At 34.9% G+C, this 22324-nt stretch overlaps 1 protein-coding gene across 3 annotated transcripts; it reads right to left on the bottom strand.

Annotated features, from left to right (window-relative positions):
• Nucleotides 1–4724: 4724 nt before the first annotated feature.
• LOC127126298 (uncharacterized) lies at nt 4725–21651 on the bottom strand. 3 transcript variants are annotated; one of them, XM_051055195.1, is made up of 23 exons: nt 21277–21651; nt 20982–21192; nt 20781–20862; nt 19946–20231; nt 19224–19326; nt 18987–19123; nt 16770–16943; nt 13809–14017; nt 13553–13696; nt 13390–13478; nt 12301–12445; nt 12079–12125; nt 10255–10310; nt 9377–9540; nt 8082–8272; nt 7220–7274; nt 7061–7133; nt 6573–6674; nt 6353–6449; nt 6145–6264; nt 5824–6056; nt 5572–5712; nt 4725–5155 (listed from the first exon to the last, which is right to left on the bottom strand). In XM_051055195.1, the coding sequence occupies exons 1-23, from the start codon at nt 21553–21555 to the stop codon at nt 4973–4975; spliced, it is 3321 nt and encodes a 1106-aa protein (XP_050911152.1). In that variant the 5' UTR covers nt 21556–21651; the 3' UTR covers nt 4725–4972. The 3 variants fall into 3 exon arrangements, with proteins under 3 accessions (XP_050911152.1, XP_050911153.1, XP_050911154.1); XM_051055196.1 differs by having other exon boundaries at nt 8082–8269; nt 21277–21650; XM_051055197.1 differs by lacking the exon at nt 21277–21651 and having other exon boundaries at nt 19946–20221; nt 20982–21130.
• Between the last annotated feature and the right edge of the window lie 673 nt (nt 21652–22324).

The following is a 22324-nucleotide window of genomic DNA, read 5'->3' on the forward strand; positions in this document are numbered from 1 at the left end:
TGTATGATTTGGGCAACATTTCATACTTCCTTGGCATCGAATTATACAAGAGTAGTAGAGATTTGATAATGCATCAAAGAAGATATAAAAGCTAGATACTCAAGAGATTTGAGATGGAAGACTGCAATTCAAATTTAACACCTGCTGAACCAAGACTGCAACTGTCGAAACACTCAGAGAAAGATGATATTGAACCAACTCAATACATAAGACTTATTGGGTCGTTAAGATACCTTTGTCACACAAGGCATGATGTAGAATACGGTGTAAGTATGGTGAGCAGATTCATGCAGAAGCCAAAGGTATCACATATAGCAGCAACGAAGAGGATACTAAGGTATCTGAAAGGAACTCTCGATTATGGCATTTTGTTTCCTGCAGTTGATGAAGGAAAAGAATGCAATCTAGTGGGATACACTGACTCAAGTGGGTGTAGTGATGTTGAGGATAGAAAATCCACAACTCGTTATGTGCTTATGTTAGGAGGTGCACCAGTTTCTTGGAACTCAAGAAAAGAACCAGTAGTGGCACTGCCATCGTGTGAAGAAGAGTACATAACTGTTTCTCTCTGTGCATGTCAAGCAATGTGGATGGTCAATTTGGTCGAAGAAATTATAGTGAATAATCATGGAGCAATTACCTTGAAGATCGAAAGTATGTCTGATATCAATCTGGAAAATAATCTAATAGCACATGGAAGAAGTAAGCACGTCGAAATGAGGTTATCGTATCTTCGAGAGCAAGTAGCCAATGTGAAGTTGAACTTGGAATACTGTAGAACTGAGAACCAGATTGCAAACATCATGACGAAATGAGTGCGGGTCGAAGTGTTCAAGAAGTTAATATTTATGATGAATATAGAAATCTTAGACAAAATTAATTAGGTGGTGTGTTGAGATTGTAATTCTTAGTGTCGAAACATGTTGTTCGACAGAAGCATGAAAGTGTCAAAATTATGTTATTGTCCAAATGTTGAAGTGTGTCTCGACAGGATTGTGACTTAGCTTTATTTGTTTGTTTTAGCTACATTAGTTAGGTTAGTTAGGGTTTGCTTAGTGTAAAAGCAACTTTAGCCTATAAATGGGGAGGAACCCTATAATTAATGTAATGCAGTTGCATAGAGAAAAAGTTGAATAAATATCAGTTTGAGAGCAGAGAGAAATTCTGCATAAATATTCATCCTCTTCCCCTTTTATCCAAAACCCTAATTCCCTTTCTTTCCCAATTTCATATTTTTCGGTTCTTCTTCCATTATCAATTGTGCAACGAAATTCTTCATAGATTTTGGTGAATTCAAACAAACTCTTGCACCTTTTCCACAAATTGGTTCGGCCAAGTCTCGACTTTTGTTGTTGAATGATTTGTCCACTCCAATGATGTAAATGGTATAGGGCATCCTGGTTTCAAGTAAACTTGAGCAAAGTGTCTTGATTTTGAAATCCACCCAATACACATAATACGGTCATTTGAATTTTGAAGTGGGACGGTGCACAGTGGGAAAAAAGTTTCTGAAAAACCGTATCTTGTACGATCAATACACACTCTATCATACACATTTGCTATCATACACTCTATCAAGAGACTCATAAATTGCATCAAAATTTTCTTTATTTCCGTAAAGTAGTGTCTATGAGTCTTTATGGGTCTTCAACTCATGGATAAGTTGATGGCGGACAAGTGTGTGATTATCTTGTCATTTATCGAGCAAATTCAAAACAGCTTAAAAATTGCAATTACCGTCACCCTCAACATTGATGATCTATTCGATGTATTTGTGCAAAAAACCGTCATCTCGTCAATGAATCAAATTTTTTATGGAGGTGGTTTGCTAAGAGAGCTCCTTTAAAAACACTTTTTGAGATTTTGGAGTTGGTGAGTCTGGAAAAATTTGTTCAAGAGGTTCAAAATACGAACACCGTTGAATTATCACTCGGTGTAAGCTTGACCTTTTTCGAAGCACATTTTATTTTGCCCGGTTGAGAGGGTGGTTTCAAGTCAATGGTTTCTGAATAAGAAATATTCCTCAATTTCTCTTTGATGTGGAGTTTCATATTGTCATCGAATTTCAAAAATCTCTCTTGTATCATTTCTCATTCGGTTAAGATAGAGATATTCGATTTACCATTTTTCCTGACACCATCATCATCAAACCTAAGATTTTTCCAGTGACTGCAAACTTCATTCATTCTTAAAAGGGCTACAAAGTTTCACCTTCTTTGTTATAAGACAAACACATAGGAGACCATAGATTTTCACAATTGTGCAACCTCACTTTATGCTATCGGAGCGTACATTATCAGTTCGTTTAGCTTCGTGAAAAATATAATTTAAACCTACTCGAGATATGTTGTCGACCAAGTGAGAATGAATATTATTGTCCTTAATTCTGTATTCCAAAACTGTGATGCTCCGACCAAATGATGTATGTATCTCATTATGTTAGTTCTGGATCATTTGGTTCACATATTCCCAATTTCTACTTAAATCGCTCTTACTATTTCTCAATCAATTCTTCAATGTAGCATGGACAGACTCAACTTGGTGTGTTGTTGTATTTCTAAGGCGTTTAACCTGATTGGTCCATGCACAAACAATTTTCTTCTTCACCTTGTCCAAAAAATTGTGCTTTCAACATATTTCAACAAATTTTGATATTTCTCACACACCTTCTACGGAATCGGCATATAACTCTTTAGTAGAAGAATTTAGTATAAAATTCCATGCATCCATTATTTTTTCACTATCACATCCGCCTTCACCATTTTTTCATCTTTGGCATTTACCTGTTTCGTCCCCTACCGCGAGTTAACCCGACTTCTCATATTCTTTGTTATGGGATACCTACAAAATAATGCAAAAGAAGTAGGAAATATCATTGCAACCGAATTAATCATGCAGTATCGCAGTCAGTAACAACTTTTTTCGGCATCTCTTCTTGGTCATTCAACATTATCCGACAAACCTCTAAAACCCAAAGAACATTCTCCTCTTTTTAGCTTTATAGAAATGCAAACCCAATAGAATAGGTCTTCTCAGTAGAGGTAACCATCTCCAATAGTGGAAGTTTGTACTTGTTGATCTTATACATTAAATCAATGATGAACACGGTAGGAACGTGTTGAACAACTTGATGGAATGAGGATGAATCCAAAATATATCTCTAACGGTTACTTCATCATCATCCGTTCGATACTTGAAAACATAATTGTTATCATCCAAAAAATTTAATAGTTGTTGCATTTCACTTTTACCCCCTTATTTTGATACTGGATATTGTACACTTGCTTGATATTTGAAATATTTTCAGATCTTTTACGTTTCAAAGTTGCAAGTATGTTTTACAGTTGAACCAAATTCAATGTCATGCCTGAAACACATTCTTTCTCTTCCCACATAAGGCGACAACAATTGGATGACCGACTAACTTTTCACACAAGTCATGATTATGTAAACCACATATAACATCAATCTCGACTTCTTATTCACTAACACATAATCACGCAACTTAAAGAGACACTCACATTTTTCTTGAACCATTGTCATCTCGTTTAAAATTTCGAAGATGAGGTTTATATTTTCACTTCTTTCACATGTTATTGTCACAAATACACCTCTTCTATCCGAACCATTATCGAATTTTTTGATTACCACACCAAATTACAGTTTGGAGGCCTCCGTACGAATCCATTGAAACATGTGATCACAAAATTCAAACGCATGTTCATTTTTAAACTGTTTGTCAATATATACCTCCTTCACAACAATACCTTTGACATCCGGAGACATGTTTGGAGAAAACATCGGGATGCATCATATCTAATGAAAACAATTACAATAAAAAAACTCAAAAATTGTTAATACTGTAAACATAGTTAGAAAATAAGAACAGACATACGGAGATGCATCTCCGGAAGAGTTCATACGGAATCTGGAGATGCATCTCCAAACTAAACGAATATTTTTCAAACTAAAAACAATTTTAATGTAAGCAATTAGGCTTAAAATAAATTATCTTAACCTAAAATTCCAATTTATTTTGCTCTCTTTGATGTGATGAAACACAAATAAAGATTTGGAGTAGCGTTGATCGAGAATGAAAAGATTTTTGAAAAAGGTTTAGAGTGGAAAACAAGTACGTGTTAGGTGAGTGTTTTACCAACTTATTCTAAAAATACATCACCAAAAATATTTGACATGCAAATATACCAAAAATTTCAAAATCTCATCTCAAACCTCCCTCAAATATCAATGTAAAATATCCGAAGATGCATCTCTGAAATAAAATTTTATCGTACTCTGGAATGACACTCATTTGATGGATCATAAAGTGGTACAAAGTGTGAAGATTTATCTCCAAAATTTGAACATTTTCGATTTTTCATATGGTATCTATCCATCCCATAGAATGAAATAAGAAATCCCCTAATCTAGTCTACATAATTAAACCACTCAACGCATAACACAGCTAGTGAATAATAGTTGTGATTAATTTAATCAAATATAGAACAATCCAAGGTTGAATAACGTAGCAGCATTCTACCTGTTTGTTATCGACTTTAAACTATCTAACCGGAAAACAAATAATTGAAAGCATTATAAATTCGGTTTCTTTTTCCGCCCCTCTCAGTTAGAATGACATGTATGGTTCCAGATTTTCAATTAGAAAAATTAACTGAAGAACAAAAATAAGCACAACTAAGTTGATGAACCATAATAACAGAATCAGATGGAAAGATTTACTCTATTGATTTAGATAGAATGGATGACATGGCCTTAAAGACTGTCATAAAGTATTTAAAACTCTGAATTTTACATTAACCTGGTATTCACAACTGTTTTATTGTATACTATTGTATATACTATTCAAGAAAGCAATAATCTAACTATTTTATCTGCATATAGAAAAGTGAATTATGTACAACTAACAAATAAATGCAGAGTGATACGACAACTACAAAAAAGTTGTCGGAACTCAAGGAGAAGATATGCATGCTAGCAACTTGCTACATAGCTGTCGTAACTCAGGTGAAGGATCCGAGGAAGATACAGTTGACAGTACAGACCTAGCTTCTAATAATCCAACTGCTATGTTTTCCAAAATCACATCTTCGCTGGCCATAAGAGAAGCTATAAGCTTTGCACCAGCCATCCTCTCCTGTTGAACATTTAATAATACACCAATACAATAAATACATTTGTCCCTTACATTTTGGGTCGGTTTGCGAGTTGGTTTTTAGAAGGTTTTGGAGGGGAAGGCATTGGAGAACTACGCACATTCTGATATATATTTGATATTTTAAAAGAAAAACAAAAAAAACAGCATGATACAGTAGTATATATTATCATATTGTTTTTTTTAATTTTAAATATCATACACATCAAAATATTAAGGTAGTCCTCCAAAGTCTTCCCTCCAAACAGCATGATTCACAACACCCACTTCCAATGTATGTAATACACAGATTACAATGTAAAGTTTTGACAGTAGATAAGCATACGGAAGAATTTACTAAAGTTGTTTATCTCAATCAAATTACTTTAATGGTATTACTATAGAATAGAGAAATTTACCTTCCCTGACTCCTTTCTCAGAGCTTTTAGTGAGGTTTTGAGAAGGTCATATGCATAAGGAAGAACTGCAGATCGTAAATGATAGACAGCTGAAAATAGGACCTGGATGCATGCTGCTCTAATCTCCGACTTTAATTCAAACTGTTGATTAAGTACCAGTGTCAATAACCCAACAATAGTGATGATAAAGTTTCGAGAACTATTAACAAAATCATACTTTCAGGTAATCAAGAACTAAATTTACAGTGGTACCTTAAGAGAATCGATGAGAAAAGGAAGAACTTGGGCTGCAAAATGCTTCTTGCAAGATTCTGAAATCTTCTGGCAAGTACTGATGAGAACATTACCCATGCACAACCGAAAAGAGAGAGGAACTGCAGCCACAGATTCACAGTTTTCCTCACCAAACTCGGGATTTGAAGTCTGTTCCTTCCTATCGTGAAAGAACTGATTCATCACATAGGTGACAATGGAATCTCCTGCAGCTGCAGCAGACTCAACAGGTTTACGAAGAAGCCACATTCAACTACAATTATATACTTAAAATCCGCATATCATACAACTCAGTGATACCTTTCTTTCCAATAATCCTAATTCTATCTGACGTGGAGTCTGTGATAGATTCCTCAGCTTGTAGTTCAACACATATCATCAGTGCTAGACAATCAATGCATCCATGTTGTACTTTAGAAACTGAAAAAGAGAAAAAAGGTGTGCCTGTCAAAATTAGTTTTAGTTCATATAAATTTGAAAGGAACTAAGAAACTAAATAGCTTCAGACCTGAATCAGCATTCAGACAAGGCCATAACAGCACTGTTTCAACCATCCTTTTAATTGTATGCATCAAAGGATGAGAAAGTGACTCCCGGCCTCTGACCTGTAAATCCAAAAAAGCTACTTCACTGCAAGCTAGCTTGAAAAAGGATAATGCTAGACACTGAAACAGACATTTAAAAAGTCGAACATGACATACTAAATATTGATGGAAGAGAACAATTACCATCAGGGATGTGCAGATTGAAAATAAACAGGTCTTTATCTTCAATACATTCTTAGAATCAACAGACATATCTAATTTGGAGCAAATAACTGGGAATAAGACCTAAAACATCAGCAGCATGGGAAGGTTAAAGTAACCTCTAAAAACTGTTAATCACGTAATAAAGGTTTCCTGCAGTGCCAGAACAGGATTTGATCCAGATAGATATCTGCCAAAAAGAGAATCTAATACAATCTATGGATTTGTACATTTAACGCTGTAAAAATCGTCACAACCAATTATCTAAACTGACAGAAATAAGAACTCCGTCAAAGCAAAAGTTTATCTTGGATGCATGATGAATTGCTTGCCATGTTTTCAATCATGTTGTATATTGTAAAAAAATTCTCAGACTACAATGTAAATAAAACAGAGGCTCTTCTACGATTTAGGAGTAAAATACTTATGACATCCTAAAACATTCAAACTGAAATAGAATTATTCATTACTTGTGGATGAATGCGTCCACACAACTCAGCAGAAAGTTTCCGAACATCTTCAAATTCAAACTCACAAAGTGCCCTGAAACAAATTCTTAGCACGTCATGCACCAGTTGTTTATAATGATGGAAGAAGATAAAGGCTATAATCATTGTTCAAATACCAACCTGCTAAGAAGGAAAGAAGCAATACAGTCATGATCAAGCTCTGGGCTCCTGCTGCCTAAACCAACCATGCAAGAAGATTATGATGTATTATAAGAAAAAAGCAACTTACGGGCAGAATGTGCACACAATTACAGCAGTTTAAGCACGATACTAATGAACCGGGAGTTGACTATTAGAAGTGAAATCCAAAGTGATGAATTTGTATAACTGAGCCTCAAGTGTGAAATGTTAAAGCATCAAAGACTTCTAGGTCAACATTATTCATAGTTTCAAGCATGTTAGGCAGATGCACAAGTGTACATGTGGGACCCACTTGGGCACTCTGACATTATTCACTTAGTTTCAAATGCATCCCCAACATTACAAAATTAAAATCATTATAGTCCACCCCTGCAAATACAAATGGAGGGATAAATCTTGTTAACCTTTTGTAACTTAGGGATCATTTTGGAATATTGATAGTGAGAGACAAGGTCAATACAGATAGTCTGACAATTTAAATGACCAAATCGAGTATTCAATCTCTTTCTTACAACTACAAGGCTATCAAGTCTAGGTCCACTCGAGGGCATATCTAAACAAATTAGTGGAACATCAAATGTGACTCAATGTTTCAGATTTCAGAATGCAAGACAAAATTATTACAACATTTGATTATATAAAAGAATAAGAAAGTTGGCAAGTTTTCCATCCAAATTTTGGAGTGATAAAAAATAACTAAAATTTAAGTCAAAGAATCTCAGCAAGTAAATTTCAGCTACTAATTCTAAATTAATAATTTTGTACGAACGGGAATAACACCTTGGTTCCATGATCGTTTAATTCACACATCAAAGGGAGATATGGAAGCATGAATACTTACCATGCATTTTATTTTGACTGAAATGTCCATACATAACAGATGAATTGAGATCATCAAAAGTTTTCATGGGAAGCATCTTAATAATGAGTAGCGGGCAAAGATGATCAAATAGAGTTCGCTGCATTTCATCATACTCGTCACTGGTGTAGGTTCTACACTCCCATTTTGATAAAAAACTTTCATCAATCCTGCTACAGAATTGAGAATGTATCAAACAACAGACGACTTAGATGACATACAGAATTACCAAGACATCCAAATTGAAGACAGGCAAAGACAGCTTAGCTAAAACGACAATTACCATATAATCAGGTAATATTTTGCTACTTTTAAGCATCCAAAGTGTAGCTAAGATCAGACACATAATATTACTACTTTTCTTTTCAAGCATCCAAAGTGTAGCTAAGATAAGACACATTTTTTCTTATCGCTTAAGCTTTAATGTTTTATAAGACCAACCAAACAAGCAACATAAAACAAATATGTAAGCTTCACACCCATTGTCTCCATAAAGAGCAGCATGATCAATCATTATATAAATATATATTCTTCCCAACCATTTCTTTTGCATCATAGTTTAGGGATTTGGGTATTATGGGGTGCACAAGTCCCGCATCGAGTAGTATGTGATGCTAGGTAGAGTACTTAAGTGACTTGGTTCTTCCCCTTAATAGATAGTTTTTAAGATAGGGTTCTCCAAGTGTTTGGATACTTATCAAATGGTATCATAGTTTGTTGATGGTGGCTAGGAAAAGGGCTGCCTAAGGAGGGGCTGACCAGAAAAGCTGAGTAAAGTGTCAAATTGTGCAGCCGCCGGGACATCAATCCTCAGAAGCAGTGCTATGATATGGTCTTGGGTATTATGGGATATTAGGTGAAACATTTAAGTGATTTGGTTCTTCCCCCTTAATAACTATCTTTTAAGGGAGGGTTTCCAAAGTGCTTGGATCATTGAACAGATGCATACAACAGGTTTTTTAATAAGTAAATTTTATTTCTTTGAACTCAAACAGTGCACACAGCGGGTTTCTATCTCAGGGTAGGCTTTACAAGTACAAATATAACTGTCTTATTATGTGTCTGAATCTGATCAGGGTATCCCATATTTAATATAAACAGCTACAGCTCTTTGGTGTTACAGTTAAAGCTCTCTAGCACACAACTATCGAGGTAAAGGGATTATACTACAGCTTAACTGTTTCATTAAAAGGTTCATAGTAACATCCCTGATGATTAAAAGAGTTGTTTGAGGAAGTAAACAATGTAATTACTTTAAAAAGGTAACACAGACTCACCCCTTTTGTTCTCTAACATGCAACAGAACATGATGCAATACAAGATCAACAACATTTGCAAGGTCTTCACTTATATAGCTGAATAACTTGACAATAGCTGCATTTGATGGATCTGCAAACATCTTGTCAATCAGTGGTCCAATTAAGTTGTTCCAGTCTTGAACCTGTTACGCATCAGAATTAACAAAACAGAATATTCTTCATAAATCTAAATCACATGTATCTAAAGGAGCATTTATTGGAACAATTTATGAACATTTCAGAAGATATATAAAGAGAAAGCCAGAAAAAACAGCCATGTGTGCAGCAATCGTTCACAATTACATCATTGCATTGTATAGAGCCAACAGAACATAGACAAAATGCAAATGTACATAGACAAAATGCATTGTATTGAGTTGTGTTAGATACAGAAGAAAGCATTTAGGAGGGACTATACCAACTTGATTATTAAAATGGATCAGAGCAACTTCTACCGAAGAGTTATGTTTGCTGTAGGCTGTAGCCATCCCAACTCTTCATAATCAAATTAAAATTTAACCTGGTTAGGTGGGCTAGTGTTATGTCATTGTCCATGCAAGCAGTAGTGCAACATACTTTCATGTAAGTGTGCAGATTAGAGAAAAAGAAATATTCTTACATGTGCACGAAAGAAGTCCGGTAACACATTACTTTAGAAGTCCTAAAATATCAAAATAATCTATTTGCATTCACAACACCTATGACATCTTAGATGTCTAGAAACTCTCTCAGCCAAACAAAGTTTTTTTTCCTTATACCAATCACCTATTTGCATATTTCTTACAGAGATTCCAAATTGTGAGGAAAAAATCCTGGATACTTCATAGCCATATATATAACTACATAATCAATCTTACACTTTTAGACCATTCTGGAACCAGCTTTAGTACTCGGGCAGTATCCAACTTTGACTCTGTCACCAAAGAAAAAAGCATAAGAACATAATGGATCCATATTTTTAACCAACATGGAATAGAGGTAACCTGTTAGATTTCAAGGCTGTCAAACTTGAGATTCTAGATAAACTCGTTTCTATTTTAACCGGTAAACTTGTTTCTAATTTAAGAGGTAAGCTTGGATAGTAGACTCATCAATCAAGTTAGTTATTCTAATGATCACGAGTTTAAGATACTTCCCTAGCTATTGAAATACATAGAATCTCTTACCTTTTGATAATTTTGATAATTTGGTCTTTGATGTTGTTGATATTTGTAAATATATAGTGTTAAGAATATTATATAGAATAGTCTCACAATCACTATATCATATAATTAGTTGTAATCTCTCTATATATAACTAGCGTTCACACGGGCACTCTGTCCGCTTTTTTCAATGTACATACGCACGAAAATATATATGGTGATTTTTTTTAATTTTGATTTTAATTAAAATTATGTGTATTTGAATTTGTGATATATGTATTTAAATATGGTTTTTAATTGGAAATTAAAGTCAATTTTCTTTTCAAATAACTAATTACTTTCAGTTGTGTACAATATTCAAATATAAAATGGGGGGAGTAGATAATTTTTATTTGTGTAACTTCTAAGTAGTTTAAATGGGTAAAACAGGAAAGGAAATAGGCTACACCAAAAAAATGTTTTGCCTCTATATATTGTTATAGATAATGTCTCTGTAGTGCTTTTCAAAACACACGGTTTATTCAAATGTCTCTTAGTCTCTTGTATTTCAACAAAGATAAAGGACATACTCAGATAATTAGATACTCCTATGCTAATTGGGCAGGGTCACCCATAGATAGACGATCCACCTCTCGGTATTGTGTATTTATTGGAGAAAACCTTATATCTTGGAAAAGTAAGAAACAAAACGCAGTTGCAAGATCAAGCGCCGAGGCAGAGTATAGGGTCATGGTGATGGCAAATGTGAACTTATTTGGTTAAAAAAGTTGCTCAAGGAACTTCATATTGAAGAAGCAAGACCAATGACAATTATTTGTGATAATCAAGTTGCATTGCACATTGCTTCAAATCCAATCTTCCATGAGAGGACCAAACACATTGAGATAGACTGTCATTTTGTCAAAGAGAAGATCGAGTCAGGTGACATCATCACAAGCTTTGTCAATTCTAATGATCAATTGACAAACGTGTTTACAAAATCCCTACGAAGCCCCGGAACTAATTATATATGTAACAAGCTTAGCATTTGACTTAGCATTTGACTTATATGCTCAAGATTGAGGGGGAGTGTTGATATTTGTAAATATATAGTGTTAAGAATATTTATATATAGAATAGTCTCACATAGATTATATCATGTAATTAGTTGTAATCTCTCTATATATAATAATGTCTTCATAGTACTTTTCAAAATACACGGTTTATTTAAATGCCTCTTAGTTTGAGTCTCTCGCATTTCAACAGATGCTAATGTTTTACTTTGCTTTAATTGTATAAAGGATTTTCAACATCGTCTCCTTAACTTAGTACTTTGCTTTATTTTGTTGGTATGCTACTTTTTGTTTATGGAGTTTAAATATTAAATTTTTGTTGTCTTATTAGTATTATATAAGTATATATGCCATGTATAGGAGCTTTTAATATTATTTTTAATATTGGGTAAAGTCTTAATAGTCTACGAGTTGAGTTTATGATCCGAGTTTACCTAGGCAAAATGGTTTTACCTAGAATTTTGTGTTTGACAACCTTGCACACTACCTTTATCTCCAGCTGACTGTGGAAGATCTAGGCTCTGGCTGATGTTGCTGCAAGTAAGGAGACAAACTTTTAGTCAAGCTGTGGTATCTTCACAAATCAATGCATTCATGGTTTTTGAATTCTGGCTGTAAAAATAGAAGTTTACAGCTTTATGCTTTTATAAGTTCTGCACGACAACTTTAAACGCCCATTAGAAAGAGCAGTGAAGAAAAGAATACATACTTAAGACAGTCAACAAGTAAGAATATGATTTCAATATTCTGGTTGTGTCCTTTGAGCACCCCAATGATAGCATCACTGGCAGATGATTGATTCTCATCAGGGGAGTATATGAGGCGAACCAATGCAGGCAAATACAATGAAGGGTCTGCAAGATTAAGTGAATCGTCTATGAGAATATACCACCATACAAGTAGAAATAAAATTACAAAAAGACATGTTTGAGCAATGAGCACCAAATCTTTAGAGGATAAACAATGGGTGTCACAATCATTCATATATGTCAGTTAACATATTTTCCTGACATTGGATCGCCATAACACAATAATATGATATTAACAATAAAACGGCAATGCATTTGAACAAGGAATGGCAAATAATGAAGCATTTGAACAAGGAAATAAAGTAAGAGAGAACAGAAGTGAAAGGAGAATAGCGCAAAGAAGCAATGAACCTGAAAACTAAAAGGCCTGTTTGGTTTAAGAAACATTTTCCATTTTCTGTTTTTACCTTTAGTTACAAAAAAATCTGAGTATGCCACATTGTACTTCTCACTTTGTTTCTTGTTTTCAAAGATTTGTAAAGGAAACTGTGAAAAGAGATAAAGTAGTTTTTCGCTGTTTCCTTTACAAATCTTTGAAAACAGGAAACAAAATGGTAGTTTTTTAAATTTTAATTAAACATGAGGACAAAATCAAAACAAAAGACAATTTCTGAAATCAAACAAGCCTATCAGGTGCGAACTCAGAAATTGAGTTAGATTACATCTCGAACACACTGCTCAACGTGAATGCCCTTTAGACTTGAGGCATGAATAAAGCACGTGTGCAGTGGCCATTAATACCTTCTAATTGAAATTTAATTTAGAGATAAAAGATGGAGAGGATCGAGTTAAGCACTTGAGCCATTTGGACAAAAGAGGCTCCATAACCATGTCAATCATCCTTAAAGCTTCAGTAAATACCAGAAGTCCCAATAATAAATTAAAAATATTAACAAAATACACCTAGAAAACCTAATAACAGTTTTAAATTAATCTCACATAGGAAATATTAAAAATATACACCTTATACTCCATGTGTTAATGCTAACCTATCATTGGAAGCAACTTAGACGCCTGCTCACGAATGCTAATATCTTTATCTCCAAGCCGCTCAAGCAATGTGTTGGCAGTTTCTTGCCTAAAATGGACATATCAATAATCAAATATACAAACAGCTAAAAAAATACGGTATAGCAATATGAGCTACCTTACCAAGCAGAATAAGGCAATGATTTTTTTGACTCTGATGATATATGCAAGATCTCTGCTATAACATCCATCGCATTTCTTCTTTGTGAAATGTTTTCAGAAGCAAGACGTTTCAGAACTTCCATGAGGCACATATTATCTTTGCTTCTGGTAGATTATCATAAGAAAGCTCTAAATTAGAAAAGGAAAGATTTCGGACTTGAAAAGTAGATTTAACTATTCCTACTCATAATCAAATGAGAAATAATAGACTGATTACATTGAGCAGTATTCTGCTATCAGCATAACAACAGCTCGAGATGTACCATCCTGCTCATCTAGAAGGTGAAGCAGAATCGGTATGACAATATTCGCCTGCCTACTATTGACAAGTGCCTCTTCCTCTTCCTGTGAGTGATTTGGCTTCAAAATGATAGCCTTGAATATTGAAACAACCCCTACTATCACATCTTCATCAGTGCAATTAAGCTGCAGACAAGAGGGAAAAGTAAATCTGATATTAAGTTCAACCGTCACTTTGCTAAGAGAACCAATACTCAAATTACTTGATAGGCCTCTGTGATAAAAAGAAAAGGTTAGAAGGAGAAGGGCATAACACAATGGGACAGGTGGCATTTGTTGAGTGAAAATATACAGGCAGGGTAGATGATAAGGTGTTGGCCTTGGTGGGACTGGTTTCTCTCTAGAAGAGCAGTCTGGGAATGGGTATCTTTCTCTCATTATATAAATTTTATTCTGCAAGGACCCTACTGCTCCGTTGTTTTCACCATTAATATCATCTATAATAGTTATTGTTCTGTTCTGATTTCATCTCTGGTTAATTGGATCTCTGGCACGTATCATTTCTGAACGACAGTATGATGATCATCATAGATGATAGCTTGAAAAAAGTGAAATAACATGCAACTCGAAATCTTTACCAATATGCAGTATATTTGTAAAGAATTTAATGTTCATAAGAAGTGATAGTGTATCTATCATCCATTAAGGAAAACCAGAAGTCCAACTGGAGCAAGAAAGATTCCAAGGAAGTACTAGCAAAATAAATAGAAATAATATTTACCAGTAAATCATAAATGAAAGCACAGTAAGTTTTGACAAATAGGTAACATATTTCTTTAATATCATGATGAGAGTACACTGTAAATCTTAGGTTTGGATCATTGGAATAGAGATCCTGAGAAGGGAATGGAATAAATGTGTGCTCGGTAGCTATAGTTGAATCCAAAGAAATCCCCATTCCATTCCACCAGGGATAGATGTAATTTACAAGTGTACCCTTGGTCCTTTTAAATGGAAACATCCATATCGCCAATTCACAATTGTTATAGTAATAACCTGGAAAATTAAAGAGAGGTAGAGTAGAGATACCACCTACATTCTTCTTGATGCCAGTAGGTCATTAGAAATTAAACCTTAATAAGGCAATATTTTAAACTGAAGGTGTTATCCTTCGCACTATGTCCTAAGTTTTTAACTATTACTTCCCTGCTTTCAACGCTTGATAAACCACTCCATTTGTAGGAGATAAAATAGAGCAAAGGAATGCAAGTTTAGCAAAAGACAACCTAATTCTAACATAATGGTAAAAATTGGACAACATTCAATTCCACAAGTCTCACATTTCGAGTATCGGGGATCTTTCAAACAAAGGGATGAGAGATAGAAGGACATGTGAACCATAGGACCCAAGTAGAGTGTATGAAATGGTAAAAGACTTCAGGAAGGTATGCAATAAAAAATACTTATCAAGCCTAAGGGGAAAATTCATTGCAGAGCTATAAGACATGTAATATTGTATAGAACTAAATTGGGCAGTCGTGTGTTCAGAAGACCAATAGAAACATCATGGAGGATAGTCAATGTTTTGAGGATAAAAAAGACCAAGGAAACTATAGGTCAAACCATAGAGAGAGACTAGGTAATGGTCTATCTTTGAATGCAATACATTATAGGACTTTATAACGTGACAGATCCATGAACCACCCTACCTGATAGGAAAAGGCATGGTTGTTGCTGATCTTGCATATCGTAGAAAAAGAGGGTGCAAGATAATGTGTATTTTTCTCTCTTTTTACTATGTGAGACTTCAAAGGTAAGGATGAAAAGAATCAGCTCTTACCATATTACTAGAAAATTGAATTTTGAACTTTTTCTCTTTTTTATTCCTTTTTATTTTTGGCTAAAATCTTATCAATCAAATTCATTATTTATTTATTTATTAAAAAGTTTGGGCAGATTTAGCTACTTACAGCTACCATGATTTTTATCACTTGCTACTTCCATTACAAACATACATCTCCACCAACACTAGACCATCTCATTTCTGTGTAATTTTGTATGAAGGGATAGAAGAGAATGGTCATTTCATTTTTTTTACCATATCATAATAATCCATATAAGTTAGTTGCATCCCAGACCCTTTTTTTCTTAAATCCTTCCACCGAACTTAACAAGACCTAAAAGAAGGGAGAAACATGATCTCTGTGCCAGAAGATTTTCATCAACGACATGAACTTGTATTTTCCGATTTTCATGTAGATCTATGGTTAGAAAAATCAGGTGATGGTACTCTTCTTTGACAGTTATAGTAGGGAAAAAACAATGCTAATTATATTATGGAAGGTTTCGACAAAATATCAGCGTCTACTGCCAGTTAATTACACCGCCCAAAATTACAACATTGACCCTGCTTTGAAATGCCAAGGGCATTATTACTGCATTTAGGACATTGCAAAACCATGTCATAGAAGGTCAAAAATCAGAAATGTTGACCACTAATTTTCAGCTATAGAAAAAATTATAAAAAAAGTAATATTTATTTTTTTCGAGCAATAATAATTGAGTAGTGAATACTAACAAAAATGCATAGGAAAGTGTTAAGATATGTATTAGGATAAAATTATACTTTGATGAGTAAATATCTCTATGATTAGGTTTGTTGGTTTTATCCCTATAATCAAAGGATTTAGTTGTAGATTTGATTATAATCACTTGGCTATAAGTAACAAGGCTGAGGGTAATTTCTCTCAAGCAATTCAAATCAATCTCATTTAACATGGTATAATTTAAATCAGATACATATATTAACAGAAAGTATATGCAATATATTTAAGGAGAATATATATAACATTTGTTGGAAGGACCAAGAGGTTGTGTGAAAGGCATTGTTTACAAATATATCTTCAATGTATTTCCTCAAGATCTTAGGTAGAGGTACCTGTGGTACTAGAATGCGTGAGATTTTCATCCCAATTTCTGACATTGTGCTTTCAAATCTCTTGCTGTCTAGACGCCCCAGTAGTAGGCATAAACAATTCAAGAAAAACTTTGTAGTCTCCAACCCACCATCCTTGTTGTCGGCAGATCCACTAGCGTGATTATCGATATAGTACTGTATTTTTCATGAATGTGAGCAACAAAAGAATTCCATCATACATAAGCTTATAAAGCCATTAAGAATTGAATTAACATGGCATTGTAGCATATATTAAATTCAATGAAAGCAGATGAGGCTATAGGGTAGTCAAAATCGAGACTATACTTAGGAATAAGAGGGGACTCAAGATTGTAAATCATAGGGTTGTACCACAAATCATACGTGTTGTGTGAATATAAAGTCATATATATGCATATAAAATGGCGTAAATAGGAAGAAGAACCTTAAAATCACTATAATTACTTTATTAACTTGAACTCAAAATCCATAATATATATACAGAATTCTTGGATCACAAGTTAAAGCTTAAGTTAGAATATTAACAAGTAGTACAACTTAACAACTCCAACTAGGAGCATACAAAGCACCAAGAGTTTTATAAACCCAAAGATATAAACACCAAAGTTGGATAGTCAAATACTAAACACCTAAACTAGAAGTTCAAATCACCAATATCATTGATCCCGCCAAAATACTTGTCAAACCCATCAATCTTAAACGTCAGATAGAGTGTTAGTCATACATGCTCAAATCAGATTGCAACTTTGCATGTGATCCAATCGCGCATGTCATCAAATATCGTAGGATCGTGGAACATCGCGATTTTGGTTACCTTTTGTTGGAATTTCAGCCTTTATTGCGGTCCATCACAAGTCGCCTAAATTGCGGCATTTGGCTTGCCTTCATTACAGACTCCAACACATTCATTGTGTTGGATTTGATGGGGTGGATTTAGTCTCACATTGCTTAGAGATATGGCCTCTGATGTGTTTATAAATAAGTGGGGGCAATCCTCACCTTACAAGTCAGTTTTGTAAGGTTGAGTTAAGCCCAACCCAAAATCTAAGATGGTATGAAAGCCTATCCTATATCACTTGTGGGGCTTCCCGCATCGTCCACGCTTCGGCCTCATTGAAGCCCGAGCGTGAGGGAGTGTGTTGGAATTTCCGCCTTCATTGCAGTCAGCCCATGGACCCTAAATTGCGGCATTTGGCTTGCCTTCATTGCAGCCTCCAACAACTTCGTTGTGTTGAGTTTGAAGGGGTGGATTTAGTCTCACATTGCTTAGAGATATGGTTTCTGATGTGTTTATAAATAAGTGGGGGCAATCCTCACCTTACAAGTCAGTTTTGTAAGGTTGAGTTAAGCCCAACCCAAAATCTAAGATGGTATGAAAGCCTATCCTATATCACTTGTGGGGCTTCCCGCATCGTCCACGCTTCGGCCTCATTGAAGCCCGAGCGTGAGGGAGTGTGTTGGAATTTCCGCCTTCATTGCAGTCAGCCCATGGACCCTAAATTGCGGCATTTGGCTTGCCTTCATTGCAGCCTCCAACAACTTCGTTGTGTTGAGTTTGAAGGGGTGGATTTAGTCTCACATTGCTTAGAGATATGGTTTGTGTTGTGTTTATAAGGAGGGGCAATCCTCATCTTGCAAGTCAGTTTTGTAGGGGTGAGTTAGGCCCAACCCAAAATCTAAGACCTTTGGATGAGGCCATACTGAAATGGGAACATGAGATGAGGCCATAATGTAATTGGGCCTGGAGAAGATACCAAACTACATATCAGGCTGGAAATGAGGCCAGATTGCATCTGGATCTAATGATGGAGACTAGATTGCACATGGGATTAGACTCTAGAGATGGGGGCCAAATTGCATCTAAGACTATGTTATTCTATGAAAAGACAATGTGAAACAAAGCCAGTATGCAGCAAGACATGGTGGAAGAAAATGAGTCAGTCACATGACAGGATGAAACAGAAACAATCTACAGAAAGAAAGGCTAAAACAGAACTGATGTAAGGAAAAGAAACAAAGCCAAAGGGCAGGCAAAAAGGGTCGAATTTGCAGAAAGATGGGATAAAATGACAACAAGTACAGCAAAGGCAAGAGTGAGACTAAAAGCTCATCGGTCAACACAGCAAAACTCACAAAGGAGGGATCAAAAGCTGAAATTATTACAAAATATCATTGCAGTTAATTTCTACAACATCAAACCTGGATTCCAGACAGATATTGGTCCAACAGCTCCTTGTGACGCTGAGAAAATTTATGATCTTCCAAGTGTAATAGCAAGTAATAATGTTTCCAGCAAGAAGAGAGTAGTAAATCCCCAGTCTTGAAAGCATTAGAATCTGTCTTAATGTAGCAGACAAAAAAAAATATGGTTCATAGAGTTTTATGAGAATGAATTAAATATGAAAGAGCCGTTAAAAAATGCAATGATTCCAGAACCTGCCTCGGGTTGAAAGGACCCATACAGATCCTTAATCTCCTCCAGCCATTTAAGAACTTGCTCCAAGCCTTTGGCATGTAAAAAACGACTCTTTTTGCTCCACTGTTGTGAAAAGTTAAATTGAATAAGTTTGGTGCAAATTTTAACAGAATTACTGCTTAGACTACGTTATTTACATTCTAATTTCATGTGTACATGCACGTTATAAATTTTGACTAAAACAATTGAACCCATTTTTGGAACCTATGGTATTTAAAATTCAATTTCAATACCAATAATAGTCCTCTGTGGAAACAGATAAGAGCTCATCACAAAAACCAAGGTAGTTTACTCTCGGTAGCTAGCTAGTAGCTACTCTGAGGAAAAATGTGGAAAAAGGACTCAGTAGCTTTTCTTTTCATTCCATTTATTCAGTATGCAGATCTGTCTGATGTTAAGTATGGAATAACAGTGCTAACTGCTAACCATAAACCATGAACATAAAATAAGAACAGGTGTTTGCACCAAAGTCAATTTGACATGAAAAGCTCCACAATTGAGCCACTGACCTTCTAAAAGTCTTGCTCGTGGACTATGTAGTTATATAATGCCATCACTTTCTACTGTTCACTTATTTGATAAAATTCTCCTGATTGGGTATACCATAATTTCATAACATGAATAATGTGTATGACATCTTGTCTAAAACATAATGTTCACTCAAAAATTCAGTATAACTTACAGAATGAAGTCTTTGCACCAAACAAATAAGGTCATCTATATGATGCCAGAGAGTGTAGTCCCTTTCAAACTTTGACATCAACAAAGATTTCGAATCTGATTTCACCTTCTTGTCAACGGTAGGACATTGTACAAAAGTGATTGCCTGATCTTTTGCTTTTGTATTAAATTTTGACTTCTTATCTTTAAGCTTGGCCTCTTTTGTCAATGCCCCCGAAATGGTCAAAAAGCAGTCAGCAGCAGATACTCCAAGGCGAGATGGCAACTCAAAACCATCCTGCAATATGCTGAAGCGCGAGAGATCAGAAAACAAAAATTGATGGGATAATAAGAGTGTATACCCTGTTTGTAAGAGTATGCATATATATGGAGATGCTAACCCAAAGGGGCAAGAGTAAGATATATGTTTGACAATATCGGAAACTTAAATGGATAACATGTTGCCGCAACAAAGAACAAACACGAAACAGCAGATTTATGAAGATATATAGCTACATACAATTGAGATTGTCATTACATCCGAACAATAATCAGTCAATCTTCTGACTGCATAGTGTTAACATTATCTAAAATGCAAGAATGTAGGTCGTTAAACATGCAATAGTTTTGGCAATCACTTTACTAAAATAGTAATAACGGTAGTAAAGGGTACAATTTTGATGAATGTTCGGAGCCTCGGATTAATTATATATAAAGATAAGCAAAACATATTGGCTAGCCCAAATTGAAGGTAACTAAATAGTAAATACACAGACAAGCACACAGCATTCTCCCCGGCTACAGACATTACTTCCATCATTTACAAGGCAAAAGAGATTGATTAGTAAGGAGAATACCTTTCTTTACTCACAATTCCTGCCAAATCAGGAAGGCAAGTTGAGAGTATCTTCAATAAATCAACATACCTATCTCTTATTCCTGCCAAACACGACAAAATTACAGGAACAACATCAAGAAAATTAGGAAACAACTTTACTCTATTTTGATAATCCATGTATACATGATGAAAACTGTAATAGTGAAAACTGCAAACTCACCACCGAGCATAGATTGATGAACAGAACTTTCATAATCTACAAGGCTCCTAAGAAGGAGACACCAACCAAACAACAAGTAACGATCGTGGTTTCTGGTGATGATACTAGCAAGGGATTCAACAACAGGTACGAAAATAAGTTCATCCTGGAAAAGCCAGTTGAGGAGAATCATAGCTTGGCCACCGTGCTTTGAGTCCTTACATTTCAACGACTGCGAAACAAATCAAACAAGCACGGTATTACAAAAACGAAAACAAAACACATTTTAAATAAATAAAAAGGGGAAATTGAATACGCTGTGGATGATCGGAACAAGGAGTTGATCGAATGAACTGTTGTGCTTGGCGGCGTCGGTAGCGAAAGAGTGGAAGAACAATAGAGAATCATGGAGAGAAGCGGTTGTTGTCGGAGAAGGAGAATGTGATGAGAGTCGAGAAATAGAGTCGTGGAGTTTGGTGGGACGAGCAGAGAGAAGAGAAGTGATGGAGCGTGTGAGCGTGACGGAAACGATGGATTCGGGTTGGGGCTCCGATTTCCATAGCAATTCGCTTTCTCTGCCGGATGCCGATGCCATGGTATTTGCCTAGTTGTGGAGTAGGGTTTCTGCTACTAGCTGTTTCTCCAATGCTAAAACTAAAATGGCGTTTTTTCGAAAATTATAAATACATTTTTGAAACGCATTTTTTTTTACATACAATGCATGGGTAAATAAATCTTGTCAAATTGATTTGAAATACACTTACATGTATTAACCATATGTTTACCTCATGTATTCCGAATGGTGACACGTTTATTTTGTCTTAAATTTGATATGTATCTATCTATAAAAACTAGTACATGCTATCAAAATACTTTAATCACTTTTTTAAGTTAGTTTTAATTGTTGAATATTATTTTGTACTAAACATCGTTACATAATTAAATTAATTTTTTCACTCATTTACCCAATTTTAACCATAATTATTTATCATTTTATTAAAATTGTAGTCAATTTCTAACTGCGGATTTTTTTTTAAATAACCACTAATTTCAAATTAAACTCCTAAATAATAATTTTTTCAAAAAAAAATATTAACATAATTATTTTTCTCAGTTGAAGTTTAAGAGGAGGCGTCATTTAAGCTGACGCATGCTCCTAATGGTCATGCATGTAGGCGTCATGCCTCTTGGCGCATGCATGTGTGGTGTCACATGCATTAGCACATACATACGCTACATAGTGTATGTGTCAATGCATCTGGCGCATGCACCTTTAATTTTTAATTCTAAATGTTAATTTTATAATTAAATAAAAAAAAATATTAAAAATAAAAATTATATTTATGTTATAATAAAAATTACAT

The sequence above is a fragment of the Lathyrus oleraceus genome, chromosome 3, assembly GCF_024323335.1.
Source record: "Lathyrus oleraceus cultivar Zhongwan6 chromosome 3, CAAS_Psat_ZW6_1.0, whole genome shotgun sequence".
In the NCBI taxonomy this organism is placed as follows: domain Eukaryota; kingdom Viridiplantae; phylum Streptophyta; class Magnoliopsida; order Fabales; family Fabaceae; genus Lathyrus; species Lathyrus oleraceus.